This window comes from Drosophila mojavensis, unplaced genomic scaffold (assembly GCF_018153725.1).
Source record: "Drosophila mojavensis isolate 15081-1352.22 unplaced genomic scaffold, ASM1815372v1 contig_136, whole genome shotgun sequence".
NCBI lineage: Eukaryota > Metazoa > Arthropoda > Insecta > Diptera > Drosophilidae > Drosophila > Drosophila mojavensis.
In genome coordinates, this window is record NW_025318667.1 from 26,184,544 (window position 1) to 26,202,497 (window position 17,954).

At 43.7% G+C, this 17,954-nt stretch overlaps 2 protein-coding genes across 3 annotated transcripts; one reads left to right on the forward strand and one right to left on the reverse strand.

Annotated features, from left to right (window-relative positions):
• Positions 1–366: 366 nt before the first annotated feature.
• On the forward strand, positions 367–17,249 carry LOC6584754 (regulator of telomere elongation helicase 1 homolog). 2 transcript variants are annotated; one of them, XM_002010360.4, is made up of 8 exons: positions 367–899; positions 11,135–12,428; positions 12,483–13,027; positions 15,273–15,936; positions 16,005–16,162; positions 16,229–16,361; positions 16,424–16,690; positions 16,757–17,249. In XM_002010360.4, exons 2-8 carry the CDS (start codon positions 11,373–11,375, stop codon positions 16,976–16,978), a joined length of 3,045 nt encoding a protein of 1,014 aa, XP_002010396.1. In that variant the 5' UTR covers positions 367–899; positions 11,135–11,372; the 3' UTR covers positions 16,979–17,249. The 2 variants fall into 2 exon arrangements, with proteins under 2 accessions (XP_002010396.1, XP_032588388.1); XM_032732497.2 differs by lacking the exon at positions 367–899 and having other exon boundaries at positions 11,043–12,428.
• LOC6584753 (integrator complex subunit 6) lies at positions 2,222–10,939 on the reverse strand. Its single transcript, XM_032732514.2, has 6 exons — positions 10,784–10,939; positions 7,253–7,752; positions 6,236–7,044; positions 6,104–6,177; positions 4,262–6,071; positions 2,222–4,090 (listed from the first exon to the last, which is right to left on the reverse strand). The coding sequence occupies exons 3-6, from the start codon at positions 6,969–6,971 to the stop codon at positions 2,709–2,711; spliced, it is 4,002 nt and encodes a 1,333-aa protein (XP_032588405.1). The 5' UTR covers positions 6,972–7,044; positions 7,253–7,752; positions 10,784–10,939; the 3' UTR covers positions 2,222–2,708.
• Positions 17,250–17,954: the final 705 nt, after the last annotated feature.

Sequence of the window (17,954 nt, forward strand, 5' to 3'; positions counted from 1 at the left end):
ACTGAACGATACAAATGAGCTGACTCCTCGTGACCGGTTCAATATCGAGTTGAACAGCAGGCGGCTCGCCACCAAATGGCAGCACTTACCACAAGCCGAACATGCCAAACACAATAATTTTTATAATATACGCGTATTATTATGATGCAACTATTTATTAAGATCACATTTGATTTATTTTAACATAAAACTGGTAGAAAAGCTTTGAAACAATTTTAGATAGATATTCGATAGCTTATTAATAGCGATGAACCAGTAATCGATTACAATCAGCTGGCTTTTGTTGACGATTGTTGATAAATAAATCTAGTGTCGATTTTTTTTAAAATGTCATTTAACATTTCGAATAGTGGAACGCAGAAGCTGCAGCAAACTTTACTGAAGTACACAATTTCCGGATATTATTAATTCGTTTGTATTTAAGCTATACCTTGTGTTTTTCAAATTCTTACGACGATTACCGCAAATATTCAAATTTTAATTTACATATTATTTCAAGTCCTGGAAAGTGTAAATTAATTAAACACGGAAACTCACAAACTTATTGGCTAATAAACAGACAGTAAAAATAAGAACCGAAATACTTTTTAGGGCTAAGAATTTGAATTAGTATCAAATATTGCTAGAAAAAAGAGCCGGTATAAATACATATAGCTAGAAGAAAGGGAGGCCGTGATCAAATTGCATGTGCAAACATAAAGTGAAGATGCGGAGAGGAGAGAGAGATGTAAGGGACGGCACAGGGACACATTCATGTCATACATGAGCTCCGCTGAGTAGGCACAACGGGCAGCCATAGTGAGTCCGGGACTGTGTGTGTGTGTGTGTCAATCAAAATAAAAATACATACATATAACGAAATTCATATCAAATTCAAGAATTGTCGAGATCTTATAATTGTAAGTATTATTATTTTGAAATTTTTCTTTCTTTTTTCGTAGGCATATTTTGAGTCGCCTTTTGTTTTTGCTGTGTTGACGTTTTTGCCAACATTTTTGAAGTTTAAGTAAATACATAGAAAAGAAACGAGATACAAGCATGACAAACGAAAGCGGCATACGTTATAACGGTAAATCTTACGTTTCGCCAACGAAGAGTGTGTAAAAACGCACAGATAGAAATGTATCGATACAAAATTAGTTGTGTTTGGTTTAAAAGAAAACGTTTTTTTTTTTTTTTTTCATTTTTTCAATTTGTTTATATATGTTATATGTATGTAATGTTTGTTTGTATATAAATGTGTATGTGTGTGTATGTATATATATGTGTATGTATTAACGCTGCAATTGCTGCATAAAACCTAAAATCAAACTTAAGCCAAGTGTTAAAAAGAAGTTATGAAAAAACTTTTTGCTTAGATTTATATAGGGATAATTAGATCAGTTGCTTAAATAATTAGTTTAGACAATTTCTGCTAAATACAACAATACACTTTAAAAAAAAAAACAGCATCAAGTATTATTTATAATCGTAATAATCATTTAAAAATTAAATGACGTACAAACCAAGTTTTAAGCTCTAACAAAAAAAAAAAAAAAATAATAATAATAATAACAATAATAGACTTAATAAATAGGATTTAAAGTTGAACGCGGTATTAAAATAGAAAATTATCATTTTAATTTTTTTTTTTTTTTTAATCAATTAAAATAAACATTAAATGTGATTTGTTTTATGCTTAAGCCTAGCGCGTATATATATATTTATATATATATTTTGTAATTTTTTAATATTTTGTTTTTGATTTTTCTGTTGTCGATTATTACGGCATTACGAACTGAACTGTTAGCTTACGTGGCTAATACAGTTATTAGGCTATAGACTAAATCGACTAATAGCTAAGTATATAAACTATAAGCTACAAATTGTTTTTAATTTTTTGCTGTATACTACATATTTATTTATATATATATTTTTTTTCTTTTTTTTTCATCTTCCTTTTCTTTTAACTTTACACGTAATATAACTAAAGCTAAAGTGTTTTATGCTTAAATATTAGATGTTTTTTATGCTTAAAAACTATATAAATACAGCCCTATACAAACCCTAACAGAAAAAAATACAATTCATATATATATATATATAATAATATAAACCCCACGACACAGAAAAACTTTCACGACAATTTCGCTATATACAATTATGTGTGTATGTGTGTGTTGTGTGTGTGTGTGTGTGTGTGTGTGTGTGTGTGTGTGTGTGTGTGTGTGTGTGTGTGTGTGTGTGTGTGTGTGTGTGTGTGTGTGTGTTGTGTGTGTGTGTGTTGTGTGTGTGTGTTGTGTGTTTGTGTTTCACTAGAAATGTGGAAATTGACATATCAAATATTATACATATGTATATATAACTATATATATACATATATACATTCGTACATAGATTTCTGGTTTTGGCCAGGCGCGCTGCTGCGAATGCAATGAATTCGTAGGATTTTAGAACAGATCTTCCATTCACTATATATATATATATACATACATATACATATGTATATATATATGTATATACACATATATATATAGCTCTACATCGAACATGTAAAACTAATGTTCAGTTGAGGGCTGGTTTAGCTTTTGTGTTGTTTGTTGTTGACATCACAGACATATTAAATGTTGTTGCGAGCTGTTGTTGTGGTTGCTGCTTCTTCTGCTTCTGTTGCTGCTTCTGCTGCTGTTGCTGCTGATATTGCACACTCAGTTCCAGAGCAGCCAACGTTAACTCTTTGATATCTCAAGCTGTTGCTGGTTGCGCTCCCACCACTCCTGTATGCTGTTGACCATTTGGTGTCGCCGGAAGCGCATCGATTCGCTAATGCACATATCTATAAAATCGGATTTCATCTCCAGATCGCCCTTCACCATATTCAAATGCTCCAACAGCTGGCTATAGTCCCGGCCGGGTCGTCGTATATCTCGAAAGACCTGCATACGCAAATCGATATTATGTTTGCGTGCTGCTTCGCGCTGTTCCTCGGTCAGGATCAGTTCCGGTGAGCTGCGGATGTCGCCGTTGTCATTGATAGAATTGCTGTTGCTGCCAATAGTGTTGTTGCTGGCATTGTTGCTATTGTTGTTGTTGTTGTTGTTGCCGACGTGTGTCGGTGATACTTTGGGCTCCAGCTTTGGGCTACTGTTGTTGTAGGCTCGATTATGATTGCTATTGTTGTTGCTGCTGTTGTTGTTGCTGCTGTTGTTATTGCTGCCGTTGTTGTTGCTGCTGCTGTTGTTGTTGGTGTTGTTACTATTGGTCAAACCGCTACCCCAGCTGCCCCAGCTGGGCGTTGTTGTGCTGCTGCTGCTGCTGCCGCCGGGCGTGCGCTTCAGTGCATCAAAGCAGTTCCACGATATGGGATCCATATCCATGCGAAAGCCATTTACTAGATGATTATTGCTACTACTACTGCTGTTGTTGCTGCTGCTATTGCTGCTGCTGCTGCTGCTGCTGTTGTTGTTGTTGTTACTGCTGCTACTGCTGCTGGTGTTGATTGTGCTGCTGCTGTTGCCATTGTGGCACGTTTGCAATATGCGCGAGATCTCGGAGGCATCATTGATATCGTTATGACTGAAGTATGTTGTTGGATTTGCCGTTGATGTTGTTGGGCTGCTGTTGGCCGTTGTTGTTGCTGCTGGTGCTGCTGGTGTCACGGTTGCCGCCGCTGCTGCTGCTGTTGCTGTTGCCACTGGCACTGGTGGCGGCGACAACATTGCCGCATGCTGACTCGGATACCCATTGGGCACCAGCAGCAGTGGTGGCATTGCTGCCACGCCCCCACCAACTTTATGCATTCCCGTTGCGCTCTCCAGCATATGCAGCGGACTGTCCATGGGCGTGTGCGTGCCCACATTGCTGCTATAGGCCGCATGCTGCATGGTTAGGCCATTGAGTGGCAAGTAGAAGACGCCGCTGCTGCTGTTGAAGGCATTGTGATGGCTGCTGTTGCTGCTGCTGCTGCTGCCATTGTTGATGCTGCTGCTGCTGCTGCTAATGCTTAGCTCAGGCACACCATTGCTGGCCGCAATTGCTGCGATGCTGCTGCTACTGCTGATGCTGCTATTGCCAGCTGTTGCTGACATTGCATCAGGCACAGCTGCTGCTGCTGCTGCTGTTGCTGGGATGTTGATGTTGCTGCTGGGACTAACAATCACGCTGGTGCTGTTGCTGCTAGTAATTACGCTGTTGTTGTTGTTGTTATTGCTACTGCTGTTGTTATTATTGTTATTGTTGTTGCTGTTGTTGTTGCTGCTGCTGCTGCTGCTGCTGCTGCTGCTGGGGTTATTGTCCGCTTCGTTGGCGCGCTCTTCATCGCTGATGCCATTGATAAAGTTGTGCACGTAGCCGTTGAGAGGCGTCTCCTGGTCGCTGACTTCCTCCTCGCTAAAGTCAAAGCTCATGCGCTCCGGCGTATGCGAGCCAACAGACATGCCGGAGTCGCTGTTGCCACTGGCGATGCTCATGTTGTTGCTGCTAAGGCCGCTGCTGTTGCTGCTGCTGCTGTTCATGATGATGCTGCTGCTGCTACTGTTGCTGCTGCTGTTGCTGTTGATGCTGCTGTGGGACGCCTCGGAGCCGTAGCTACTGTTGCTATCCTCATCGAGGTCCAGCTCCGACACGCTGCTGCTGGCCGAGCCGCCGCCTATCGAGCTGGGGCTAGAGCTGGAGCTGCGCAACGAGTCGACGGACATGCGCCGAAACTCAAAGGCGCGTGGCAATGGACCCGCTTTGCGTTTGCGTCCACGCGACGTGCTCTCCAGCTTCTTGGAGATGGGGCCCATGGGGCCGCCCAGTCCATTGCCGCCGCCCAGCATTAAGCCGGACATGCCGCCGCCACCGACTGGGCCCATGCCGCTTGAGTTGCCGCCGCTGCCGCTGGACGAGGGCGAGTTGGCGCCGTTGCCGCCGTTTGAATTGTTGCCGCTCTTCATGGGCGCCACATCGCTGAGATCGGCCTCATCCACCATGACCATGTGCTTGTCCTTCTTATACGGATTGCCGAACATGTGCTGGCGCACATTCGTTGGCTCAATCTCCCGCAGCGGATTGTCCTTGTTCTTCAGATACTCCTGGTAGTTGCCCATCTCGGCAATGGGCAGACAGTGGCCCGAGTCCTTGGCCACCATGCTGGTGGGCCGCATGAACGTCTCGCGCATGCGCGCTATCTCATCCACCAGATCCCGCCTGGGTATATCGAACGGATTGCGGTACGACTTTGCGGACGACTGATGCGTCAGCTGCGGCACCACAATCGTATAGTTCTCCACGGGCTCGATCTCCGCGTGGAGCTTGGCGAACGTATCTCGCAACAGCGGATGCCGCACCAGATCCCGGCGCAGCGCTGCGCCCGTGCACAATTTGGCCGTTTCCACTTGGCGATAGGGCGGCTTTGGTTGCTTCAGCTGTTTGTAGACCTTCAGACAGAGATTCTCCTGATCCTGCTTGGCCGTGTTCTTGATGTGCTTCAGCTGGTTCGCTATCGTCGGTGACAAATAGTTGTCCACGTTCTCCGGCAACAGGAACTGCAGCAGCTGATACGGCACATTGATGTTGACCAAGGCCTTGCGCAAAAAGGGGCAGTAATAGGGCGGTATGGATCGGACATAGGCATTGAACTTGTACATGAGATCGTTCGGCGGACTCATGTTGTACTTGTGGATGAGGTCGTGCAGGAGCGGCAGCAGTGCCGGATAGTTGTATGCCAGCACGTACAGGTGCACCTGGCTGAAGTTCGGCGAGGCCTTCAGGTACCCGAAGGGCAGCTCGAAGCCGTGCATGCCATTCGTGACGATCACCTGCCAGCATTTGTTCATCTCCCGCTTGTTGAGTATCTGCAGCGTCAGCGGGCAGCCCTCGATCTCGTACTTGTCCACGGGAAAGCTGCGCACCAGCTGTGGCTCATCCACGGCGGGCGTTAGTATCTTCAGCTTGGGATGCGCATCGCGCGGTGGCAAGGTGATCGCCTTCGAGTCGGGCCAATAGGGCTCCGGCAGTGGCCAATAGCCAATGGGAAAGGTCTTCTGTGTGATGTGCTTCTGCACGTAGATCATCTTCTTGATCGGCTGAAAGACAATGTCCGCTGTGGGCTCGTTCGAGGTGGATGTTGTTGCTGTGGAGCTGCTGCTGTTCGAGCCGCCACTGTTGCTGTTGTTATTGTTGTTGTTGCCGCTGCTGCTGCTGCTGTTGCTGTTGCTGCTGTTGTTGTTGTTGCCGCTGCTGGTGCTGCTGTTGCTATTGCTATTGCTGCCGCTCGACTCCTTGGGCAGCATGGGCTCGAATTGCAGCACAACACCCGGCTGCACCTTCTGCACCAGGCTCTCGATGCACTGATTGAGCACGTAATGGCTGCGCACCCGGTAGGATCGACCGCCCGTCACCTCACACATGCGCTCAATGGGCGAGTCGTCGTGTGGCACCTTCCCATCGACTCGCTCGTCGATCTTGTTGCCCGGCATGCGCAGTACGAGTGAGAAGAGGCGCTGGTCCCAGCGGAATGGCTCTTTCGTGAATTTTGTGCCGGGTATTTGATTGCTGAGCGGCAATATGATCTCCTGGTGGACACCGTTTCGATACGAATAGCGTCCACCGTCAGTGATCACAATAATGACCGATGGCTCCAGATAAAAGGGGCAACGCCCCTGGCCGTAGGTGTCGATGCCCGATTGCATCCGATTCAAGTTGAGCAAATCGAAGGCGTTGCGCAGCGACTCGCCCATTGAGGTGAGGCCGTGGCTTTGGAGATTTTTTAGCTCATTCATGAATGTCGCATGATTCTCCTTCCAGCCGGCTTTCACGTTTGCCGGCGGCTCCTCGAACGTGAGCAGCATATACCGATCGCCTAGGCAATCCTGTGTGCGTTGGCGATATTTCAGAAATGTCTCGACTGCACCTTTGGCTATATCCAAATATGTCTTTTGCACACCATTCACATACGCCTTCTGGCACATGGACGACGAGGTGTCCACCAGGAAGAGTATGATTGTCATGGCTGCCCACTGCCAATGCTCACGTTTACACCCACTACTGTGCCGTTGCGCGAAACACACTTTTCTGGTCAATCTAAAATACAATGAAAATACATGAAACACAATCTACAAAATTAAACTTAAAAATATAAATAAATTAATACAAAATAACTTAATTTAAGAAAACGCAATCACAGGAAACCACACAACATATATATATATATGCATATACATACATATATACATACGCGCGCGCAAATGCGCTGTGATTAGCAAACGTATTAAATGTAAACTTCATTTACCGTTTTTTTGCGCTTTACTGAGCTAATTTGAGCGCAATTGAGCTTCAGTTTGTGAGTGAGTGAGCGAGAGAGCCTATGTATGTCTATGCTGTGTAACTGAGAGCAATTGTAGTTGCGGGAGTGTTCTCCAGAGTCCTCTTCTTTTCCTTTTTCGTGCTCTTCTTCTTCAACTACTGGCTGTGGCATATGTCTTTTCTCCTACACTTGTTGTTTTCGTTTTAGCTGCAGCAGTTGGTATTTTAGAGTATATGTGTGTGTTTGTGTATGTGTATTTGTTGTTGTTGCTGTGGTTTTTTTTTGTTTTTTTTTTGTGGTTTTTTGCACAGCTCGCTTCAAAATATTGCTGCTGTTCTCTCGTAGCGGTTGCTAGCAGCTTGCTTCTTCCTCCTGTTGTCCTGGACTTAAGCGATTTGCTCTTTTTCGTCGTTTCACTGTTCCGCTTTTATAGTACATGTTGCTTGAAACAGCTGACATTTGGATTTGAAAATGACCAACAAGTTCTGCAACGAAATGGAAGGCGGACGAAAAAGGTTAAGAAAGAGAAAGAATTGCAAATATCATTCAATCACACTTAGCACGTTGCGCATACGCACTGTAGTATCATAATAAACAATTGATACACAATTCGTTTATAACTTAGTTTTGTAATCCACACACACACACACACATACACATACACACGCACATTCAAACACGACCGCATGAGAGACAGAGACACGCATATGCATATATATACACATGTATACATCTATCACCTTCGCAATCACTGATAATGCTTAGGTAAACGGAACTGAAGCACATACTGACACGCACACACTCACAAGCAAAAATACGCACAATTTAGACAATAAATGTGCTAATTTTGCCTTAAGAGTTTCTGACTGTGATTTTAAAGTTTGAACGCTTGTTCTCTTTTTTTTATATGCTCTCTCTCTCTCTCTCTCTTTAGTTGCCGCTTTACACGAGCATCCCCATTTCTTAAAGTTTGTGGAACAATATAATCAAATTTAAAAAATACATATAAATAAATAAATATATATCTACATATATTTTTAAACTCTGAAAACGGAGAATTGACTTTGTTGCGCCTGTCCCACTGGCAGTTATTTTGGCTGTTCTATAAAAGTAATTTATTTAGTCTATCTACACTTGGCTAGTATGAGATCGCGATTGGGACTGCGTTCACTCTGTTGGCATTAGAGATGAGCGTGAGCATTTATGAATTCCTCGTGAGTTTCACGATCACTGATAAGTGTATGTGTGCGCATATATATACACATACACATACATACATATAATTTTATATAAACATGGTATTATATTTTTTATTGTCTAACATGTCTGTACCTATGAACGCTCATATTACTGTTGCTTTTAGAATTTACACCCATATCAGGAATCGTATTGTATTATCACGGCCTTCTTACACACGTATTTTGAAAGTTGTATATATAAATATATATGAAGCATGGCAGAGCTATAATCACAAACACAAAGATATAATGATTTTCAGATCGTGTCGCAAACACGTGTGCAGATTTTTTTTTTTGATCATTATCGCCTTTAACGATCGTCTCACATCACGGTCACGCACGCATCTCTAATTGGCAGCAACAACTGGCCAAAGGCAAAGACGAAAAATATTCGGATATTATCTAAAAGTTCCGCACTTGGTAGAAGAAAAAATTAGAACAATAGAAAATTACCTCCCCCTTGGTTTTGATACGATTTCAGACCAGGTCATTGTACAATGAATTTCAGAGGAATGTAAAATGACGCGCGGTTAAAAAATAATATTTTTTCTTATCGACGCGCCTGCATTTAACGTTGTCATCGCTGCCGCCGCCTTCTGGCGACTAATTGACTGAGTTTCGAGTACAAAGCACTCAATTTCTATTTGAATAGGAGCACTCATTCACACACACACACACACACGTACATACTCACAGACACATGCAAACGTATTACATGCGTGTACTACATTCACGCTCAGCGGCGCAGAGCAGAGTTGCCAGATATCAAACAGTATGTACAATAGACTATGTAAGCCGATGCCTGTAAGTTACCAAAGGCAAGCACGTGGATATACTAATCAAATGGGTCACGCCGAATTATTTAATGCAGTATTAATTACCAACACCAGCTAAAACCATCCTGCCAAATAAACGATAACATTAGCCTTTGCTGCTGGTGGCAACGCTGCAAAAACAGCAAGGTAGCACAAGAAAGCGGACAGGAAGGGGGGTTGAACGTACTCCTGCAATTTTTTTCTTTGGCACGACGCAGCCCAAAACGCTGCTTCGACTGAACGGCTTTAAATTATATTACTAAGTGATTGAATTGAAGCGCAACACACAGTAATAGTAATAACATTAGCAACACATTGATATGAGCAATGACCTTGCCACAAAGGATCACTAATAAAGTGCAATTCGGAGTGTGTCTGTGTGAGTGGGTCTGCGTGTGAAAGAAGAGGGAAGTGGAGAGTCGCTCATCATTCGACAATCAACATGATTAGAGTGACCTTAATTTTAAATGTAATATGAGCACGAACGAGAACTAATTTGCATGTGGCAATGGGGCTAACTAATGCGTTTATCGTCTATCGATCGACGATACATGCATTGCATTGTTGCATCCGATTATGTGGAGACCGCGCCAAACATTCAAGTGTTATCGTGCCTATGATTTCAAGCTGATTGTAGGTGTAGTTGCTGGATCGCATTAATAGCACTTGAAGAACAATTATTACGGCTGCGTTCGGCAACGTCATAGCCGCTCAGCGCGACACACAATCTCTTTTTCTCTCAAGCGGTCACACACACATACAGCATCATCATCATCTTCATCGATGGTGAGAGTCGAGTGGTGAAACATAAGTTCAGCTATTTACTAATTCTACTTTAACAGGTCGGTTTAACTGAACACCCGATTAGTTACAAGTTGCTGGCAATAATCTTAGCAAATGGTCGTCGTATTTTCTAATCAAGAATATTTAGTTACTATTGCTATATCTTCACTCAAACGAACGATATTGGATGGGAGTAACGCATAGTGTTGTTTAGAGCAAATTTTTTTCAGTTATATTTTACTTTGTGCCAACAAAAATTTATCACCACCTCCGCCGCGCGCGCTCACACCAACGACCATAGCCACGCACTCACACACAGTTAAGAAGGCACACATATCTATGAGAGTAATATATATGTGTGTGTGCGGCTGTATTAAGGTGCATAGCCCGTAGCACACAAACAACTTTTACACGCACGCTCTCACGCTCACTGCTCTTCTCTTTTGGCGCTCGCTCATCCAAGCAGCTGCCCCCGCCACCCGAGTAGGCGAACCAACCCAACATCCAACCAACCAACCAATCCACTCGCCGACTGACTGTCGACTGTGATGACGACGGCGGCGTCGACGGTGACGATGGCGCAAACGACCGACCGACAGTCGAGCCGACGAAACGACACGACCACGATACGACGACCAGTGGTGGCATGTATGTATGTATGTAGTAATTTGTATGTTTACTTGTAGTATCTCAGCAGGCGGGTAAGTTTGTTTCACACACACTGAGGCCGTCACTCTCGCTGCGTTCCGAGTTGTCGCCTCTGACTTTTCTATTGCTATTGCATCTGTTTCTTCTACTTTGGCGCCGCTGGCCAACCAACCTTTCAGTTCAAAAGTAAAAAACTAACTGAGCCGCTGCGATTGTTGTTATTTTTCGTAAATATCGATAAATCGATTGATAGATAGGCAGGGTTGTTGCTTACAGAACGGCACAGAGTTGGTTTGAGTTGTTATTTTTTTTACTTTTTGGATGTCGCTAAATTCCGTAGTCAGCTACTAAATTAAATTTTTATTGAAAATATGTAATTTTAGAATAAAACTCAAGTAAACGATGGACCCACAAAATGTGTTAATCAATGTAAGATTACATTTTTGTGTAACACATTCAGTGCAGGCGGCAATCCAGTAAATTTTCATCGAACATGAAACAGGGTCGTTATTGCGCACATCATGTGTTATTTTTGTGTTGGCGCGCGAACTCGGCAGACGATAATCAGTGTAAACACCGCGAATAAACAATTGTGTGTTTGACGAGATCGATTTAAGTGCAATGCCAGAGAGTATTATTGCCGGAATACCGGTACATTTTCCCTTCGAGCCGTACGAGGTGCAACGCGCCTTTATGGAAAAGGTAATAATGTGCCTGCGCGATGGCACCAACGGCGTATTAGAGTCGCCGACCGGCACAGGTAAAACCTTAAGTTTGCTGTGCTCCTCGCTCGCCTGGATACGTACCCGGCAGTCCGAGCACCAGATAAACATGCAAAAGTTACAAATGGAGCAGCAACAGAGGCAAGCAACAGGGGGCTCTGCAACCGGGGCCATATCCGACTTGGCCTTGACCATGGGCAAGGCCAATAACTGGGGTGTGCCCAAGGTCATTTATGCCTCGCGCACCCACTCCCAGCTGACCCAGGCGATGCGGGAGCTGAAGCGTACCGCCTATGCCAGCATGCGATCCGTGGTGCTGGGCTCGCGAGATCAGCTCTGCATACATCCGGACGTGATGAAGGAACAGGGCAATTCGAACAAGGTGAACATGTGCAAGCTGAAGGTGCACGCAAAGACGTGCTCGTTCCAGCTGCGCGTCGAGTCCAAAAAGGATCATCCCGACTTTCGTGGACCCAGCATCATGGACATCGAAGATCTGGTCAAGGTAGGACAGCGGTTGAAAATGTGCCCGTACTATGCCTCCAAGGAGCTGGTCAGCAGTGCAGACATCACGTTCATGCCCTACAACTACCTGCTGGACCCGAAAGCCCGCAAGGCCAACAAGATTGAGCTAAGCAACACCATTGTGATCCTTGATGAGGCACATAACATTGAGAAGATTTGCGAGGAGTCCGCTTCGGTGCAGATACGCTCCTCCGACGTGGCCATGGCCATTGAGGACGTAACGCACATTATGAAAATCTTCACCAGCGCCGACTCACAGGACTCAGGCGGGCCCGAGGAGCCCAAAGACTTCACCCTTGACGACCTCACGCTGCTCAAGGAGATGTTGCTGGAGCTGGAGAAGGCCATCGATGGCGTCGTCGTCGAGAACCAAGTCGAAGGCACCACCTATCCAGCTGCCCACATCTACGAGCTGCTCGGCAAGGCAAATGTGAGTTAGTCTGGTATGAGAAAAGCCAATCCTCATGGCCAATTCCCTTTTCAGTTCACCTATGGCAACTGCGCCACAATTGTCGCCCTGCTGGACAAGCTGGTGCAGTACCTCATGGTCGCCTCGCAGCACTCCATGCTGCGCAAGGGAGGCAGCTTCATGGTGCTCAGCGATCTGCTGAACGTCGTGTTTGCCAACAAGGAGGACATCATGGCCAAGGTGCATCGCAGCTTCAAGGTCCATGTCCAGATCGAGGACACCAAGCAGACGAAGCCAGCGGGTAACAGCAACAGCAAGCAAACCGGCTGGCTGGGCAAGGGCAACAATGCGACCAGCACAGTGTCCAAGACGGCAAAGATTATCAATTTCTGGTGCTTCAATCCGGGTTTCGGCATGGAGCAGCTGCTCAATACCCAAGTGCGTAGTGTCATCCTAACCAGCGGTACATTGGCGCCGCTGAAGCCGCTCATTGCCGAGCTCGCCATACCGGTGGCCCAGCATCTAGAGAATCCTCACATAGTGGATCAGTCGCAGGTCTATGTGAAGATCATTGGCACTGGTCCAGATCGTGAGCAGCTCATATCCAACTATAAGAATCGGTAAGTATACGAAGCTATGCTGAACACGAATTGCTGATAAACTGAACCAAAAAAAAAAAAAGTTGCATAACGCAAAGTCACAAGTTTTGCTTGTAATTCTCAAGTGGTTTTAGCTGGTGGCTCATGAAGCTTGAATCGTATATGCTTCCGAATCGCAGATGCTAATGAGCTAGTTTAATAATAAAATAATAAATAATAATAAACAAAACCATTATACCCTGATTTCCCATTTTCAATGGGTTCAGGGTATAAAAATAATAGATAATAAGCTAATAAAATTAGCTAGTTAATTAATGATTAGAGGCTAATGAAATTACCTATGGGTAATTTTAGTTTGTCTACTTTCCGCTTTTAGCTCAGGCAATTTGTCCGGACTCCAGAGCACAAACAGCTAGCTCTAGCTAGAAAGGTGACCAAGAAATCTAAGACTATTGCAAGCTAGAGTACTAGCTAACCGAAATTTCTAATTTTTTTCCGCTATCCCCCTTGGGAACTGCCAACTTAGCCTTTTACTGGCCATAACTGACCTTTTTCAACTGCCAAATGCAGGAAAAATCGTAATCTAGCTGCTGGCAGGAAATTTGACTTTTTTAAGATCAAATCAGCATTATTGAAAGTGCCTCCAAAGTACTTGAATATTATTGGCACAAACAATTCGTACACTGCCGAGGAGAAAGGTGATTTTATTCAGCTCGATAATCGTGTGTTAATTTTCGAATAAAAATATAATTCATAACAAGTAAGAAAGCTCTAGTCGACACTGCTCGAGTACGAGATCCCCTGAAGCCTTCAAACAACTGATATTTCAATAATTCTTCGCGTCTTTCTGCTTACACAAGAAACAACACATGCACACACACACATACGCACGCACGAATAAAGACGCATTGGCTGCATTGTCGGCCTACTGTTGGAACTTAATTGTTTAAAAACTTTTCTTGTGGATGGACTTTTCTTTAAGGACATTAAAAAAAATCAAGTCTCTAGCTCTTATATCTTCTGAGATCGATGAGTTCATACATACGGACGGAGTTCGTACATAAATATACTTTTATACCCTGATTTCCCATTTTCAATGGGTTCAGGGCTATATTTCTGGTTATTCTTAAACTTGATCTAGCTGTTTCTAGCAGGTTTGAAAGGCTAATTTAGCATTTTCTTGCAGCACGACTTGGGAATAAGCCAAATCTGGCCGAAAATAAGATAAAACAGCAACACTAATTGGAACAATTGTGAAATAGCATCTAGCTGGAATTATAGCTATGTATTTTGAGTTAGGCATTGAGTGGCTTATATTTTAGCATTAACGTACATATTGACAATATCTTAATATAGCATGCTTGAGGCCCACAGCTTTTGTCAAATTTTGTCTACTTTCACCTCAGCTCTCTGACGTTTTAAAAACGGAGATTGGAACGATTGTGAAATAGTGGCTGGCGGGAATTTCGTGTAGCTATACTGTGTCATTGAATGGCTTTTTTGTTAGCATTGACAAAAGTATTGAACAAATCCCGGTTCACGCAGTCACCATCTCTAGTTATACTTTCCTATCACATCCAGGGAATTTCACAACTTTTAAGATTTAGCCCACGAAAAATGTCGAAAAGCCGACAGATGCCTTGATTTGAGATTATTAATTTAAGGAGTGATTAACAGTTGATGCATTTTATAGAGGAAAATGCCATATGTAGTATAATATAAAGAATAAAGCTGAGATGCTAATGAAAATAGCTAGTGGGATAGTAAAAAGTTTAAGCTCAATGAAATGAAATAAAAATTTATTTAAAGGAAACACAATTCAAACTTTAACTTTAACTTAAGTTTCTTTAGCTTTAGTTTCTTTAAAATAAATTTTAGTTATTTTCATTGGCTTCTAAGAAATATATATTCTATATATTGTACTTATAGAAAACTAATAGATCAGCTGTACAGAGATCATTATAGAACTGTTGATTCGAAGAAGACTTCGTTTAGTCTTATTCTCATATTAATAATGCTGATGGCTTCAGTAGATGTAGGATTAACGGGTTGTCCAAAGAAAATGTACTCAAAATATCTTGCACCATGTTACCAACATTAGATACCAGATGTGAGATAAGATAAGCAAGAGTAACAGAAGCTAAACGAGCGCGTCGTATGCCAATAAAAATGCAATATATATACATATATCTGTATATATGTATATAAATTGATCAGCATGATAATGAGCAGTCATTAACAGATATTGTCATCCACTCATTCACAGCGACAATCCAAAGTACATCAGCTCGCTGGGCCAGACGATTCTGAATGTATCGCGAATCGTGCCGGATGGGCTATTGGTGTTCTTTCCATCGTATCCAATGTTGAATCAGTGTGTGGACGCCTGGCAGGCGAGCGGCTTGTGGGCGGACTTGTCCAGTCGCAAGCCCATATTCTTGGAGCCGCGCGGCAAGGATCAGTTTACCAGCACCATGGAGGAGTTCTACCAGGCGATACGCGACTCGAAGGGCGCCTGCTTCATGGCCGTGTGTCGGGGGAAGGTGTCCGAGGGCTTGGACTTTGCCGATCGCAATGGACGGGCTGTGATCATAACCGGGCTGCCCTTTCCACCCTTGAAGGATCCGAAGGTGATATTGAAGCGTCGCTATCTGGAAACAAATCGCACCAAGGAGAACCAGCTGCTCAGTGGTCAGGAATGGTATAATCTGGATGCGACGCGTGCCGTCAATCAGGCGATTGGGCGAGTCATTCGCCACCGGCACGACTATGGTGCAATTCTGCTGTGTGATGCACGCTTCCAGGATGCCTCGCAGGTGCAGCAGCTGTCCAAGTGGATACGTGGCCACCTGGGCGCGCGGCCGCAATCGTCGCCATTTGGACCCATTGTGCGCGAGCTGCGGCAATTCTTCAAGCATGCAGAGCAAACGGTTAGACCTAGCCGGAGGCGAGGAGCTCTCGATCGCTATACTAACAAATGTCATTTTGCCGCCCACAGATGGTGCAGCCCGACGAGCGCGTCGTTGAGCCGCCGCTGCAGATCGTGTGCAAGGAGGAGCAGCCGACGCTGACACCCAGCTACAACAGCAATACCCAAATCAAGCGTGAGCCCGGCTCTGGCGTCAACAAATTTCAGCTGGCCAGCGAGCTGGCAGCGTAAGTCTTGAATATTGAGTTTTGCTGACCTATCTTAATTGCTGTTGTTCTTGTTGTTGCTTGCAGCAAAGCGGAAATGGCCAACTCCATTAAGAGCTGGACGCCAGCGGATTATGTCAATGCAGCCGGTTGCACCAATCAGAGCCAAACAGCGCCCAATGCCATGGACTTCATGAGTCGACTCAACTCCAATGTGACGGTAGATTATGCCTTACGACAAACCCAATTTGTACATTGTCTAACTTTGCTTCGCCCACACAGAGCATCGACTTCAATAACACCGATCTAGTTAAGATACACAAGCGCGAGCGTAGCTCACCGACAGCCAACGAATCGTTGACCAGTGGTAAGAAGCGCTTCAAGCTGATCAGCAGCACTGATATGGTCAAGACGGAGCCAGGCACCAGCAACAGCTGCAGCTACGGCAACACCAGCAGCAGCGGAAGCGACAGTAGATGTTGCTCTGCAAAGCCAGCCGAATATCCGCTTAAGGAGGCGCCTGAATCACGCGCAGATTTTCTGCGTGAGGTTTGTCCCCACAAAATTGCTAATCTCTAGTGAAATTCAATTTAACTCTTTGCTTTCTCTTTGCAGGTGCGCAGCGTCGTCGACAGCGATAAGTTTCGCAGTTTCGGCAAGGCGTTGCTGGCGTACAAAACTGGCGGCGACAACTGTTTCGAGGTGCTAATGGTGCTGCTCCTGGATGTGCTGGGTGCACCCAAGCTGCGATACCTGTTGCACGGCATGCGTCGCTATCTGAAGAACGAGCACAAGGAGGAGTTCGACATACGGCTGGCCAGCCTGCAGGCCAGCTAGTCCTAGCTCTTTTACCTTTCTATCTGACTTGACTGTCTTGCTTTTATACGTATGTTGCATAGATTATATTATATATAAAACAAAAACACACTTGTACATGCACAATTCTCAGAGAATGTGTCTATTTTGTGGCATAAGCAGGCCTTAACTAGAATTTAGCTATAAGTACATAGTGAAATGAGAGAACAAGAAACGCTCTCAAATATGACATAGAAGAATTAGAATTATCAAATCGTGTTCAAATATCAAATTACAGACTTGATGAACAACAGTTTTTTTCTATGCATTTCTAATTTTATTGCGACTGACAGTTGTGAAATCATGTGCGTCGATCTTTTTGTATATAATCAAATAATTAATATAAAGTAACTTCTACTAGTAGACACTCAAGCGCCTCTGATCCAAATTCTGTCATTATCTATTTTGGCATATACAGAAAATCCCACAAACAAGGGTTTTTTCCAAGGCTTTTAAATAACGTCTGCAAATGCTTAAGCAAAATATCGCAAAGCTTAAAAGATACAAAATACATAAATCTAAGATTGGGTTTCTAAGAAACAAAATTTCGTAGAAGAAAGAACAAAAATTTACCACTGAAATTTAAAGGTATATCAATTAAAAATTTCAAAATAATAAATTTATAAAAGCCAAGAGAACGAAAATGTTTTCAAAAATAAAATAAAAAGATTATACTTCTAAAAGAGACAAACTAAACTATTTTAATATAAATATTAAACAGAAAATTACCAAAGATAACGAATAAAGAAGAGAATTGCTCATGCAGCCTGGCAAGTAAGGAATAATGCCTTCGAGTGACCAAAACGCTTACTAGTTCAAAGATCTATTTTTTTATACTCATTTACCAAAGTGAAATGGGTATATTGGGTTTGTCCATAGCCTGTCTTGTTGTCCGCCCGCCTGTCCTTATGACCGTCAACCATTTCGCCGCTGTCAAAGCTAGAGACTTGAAATTGAA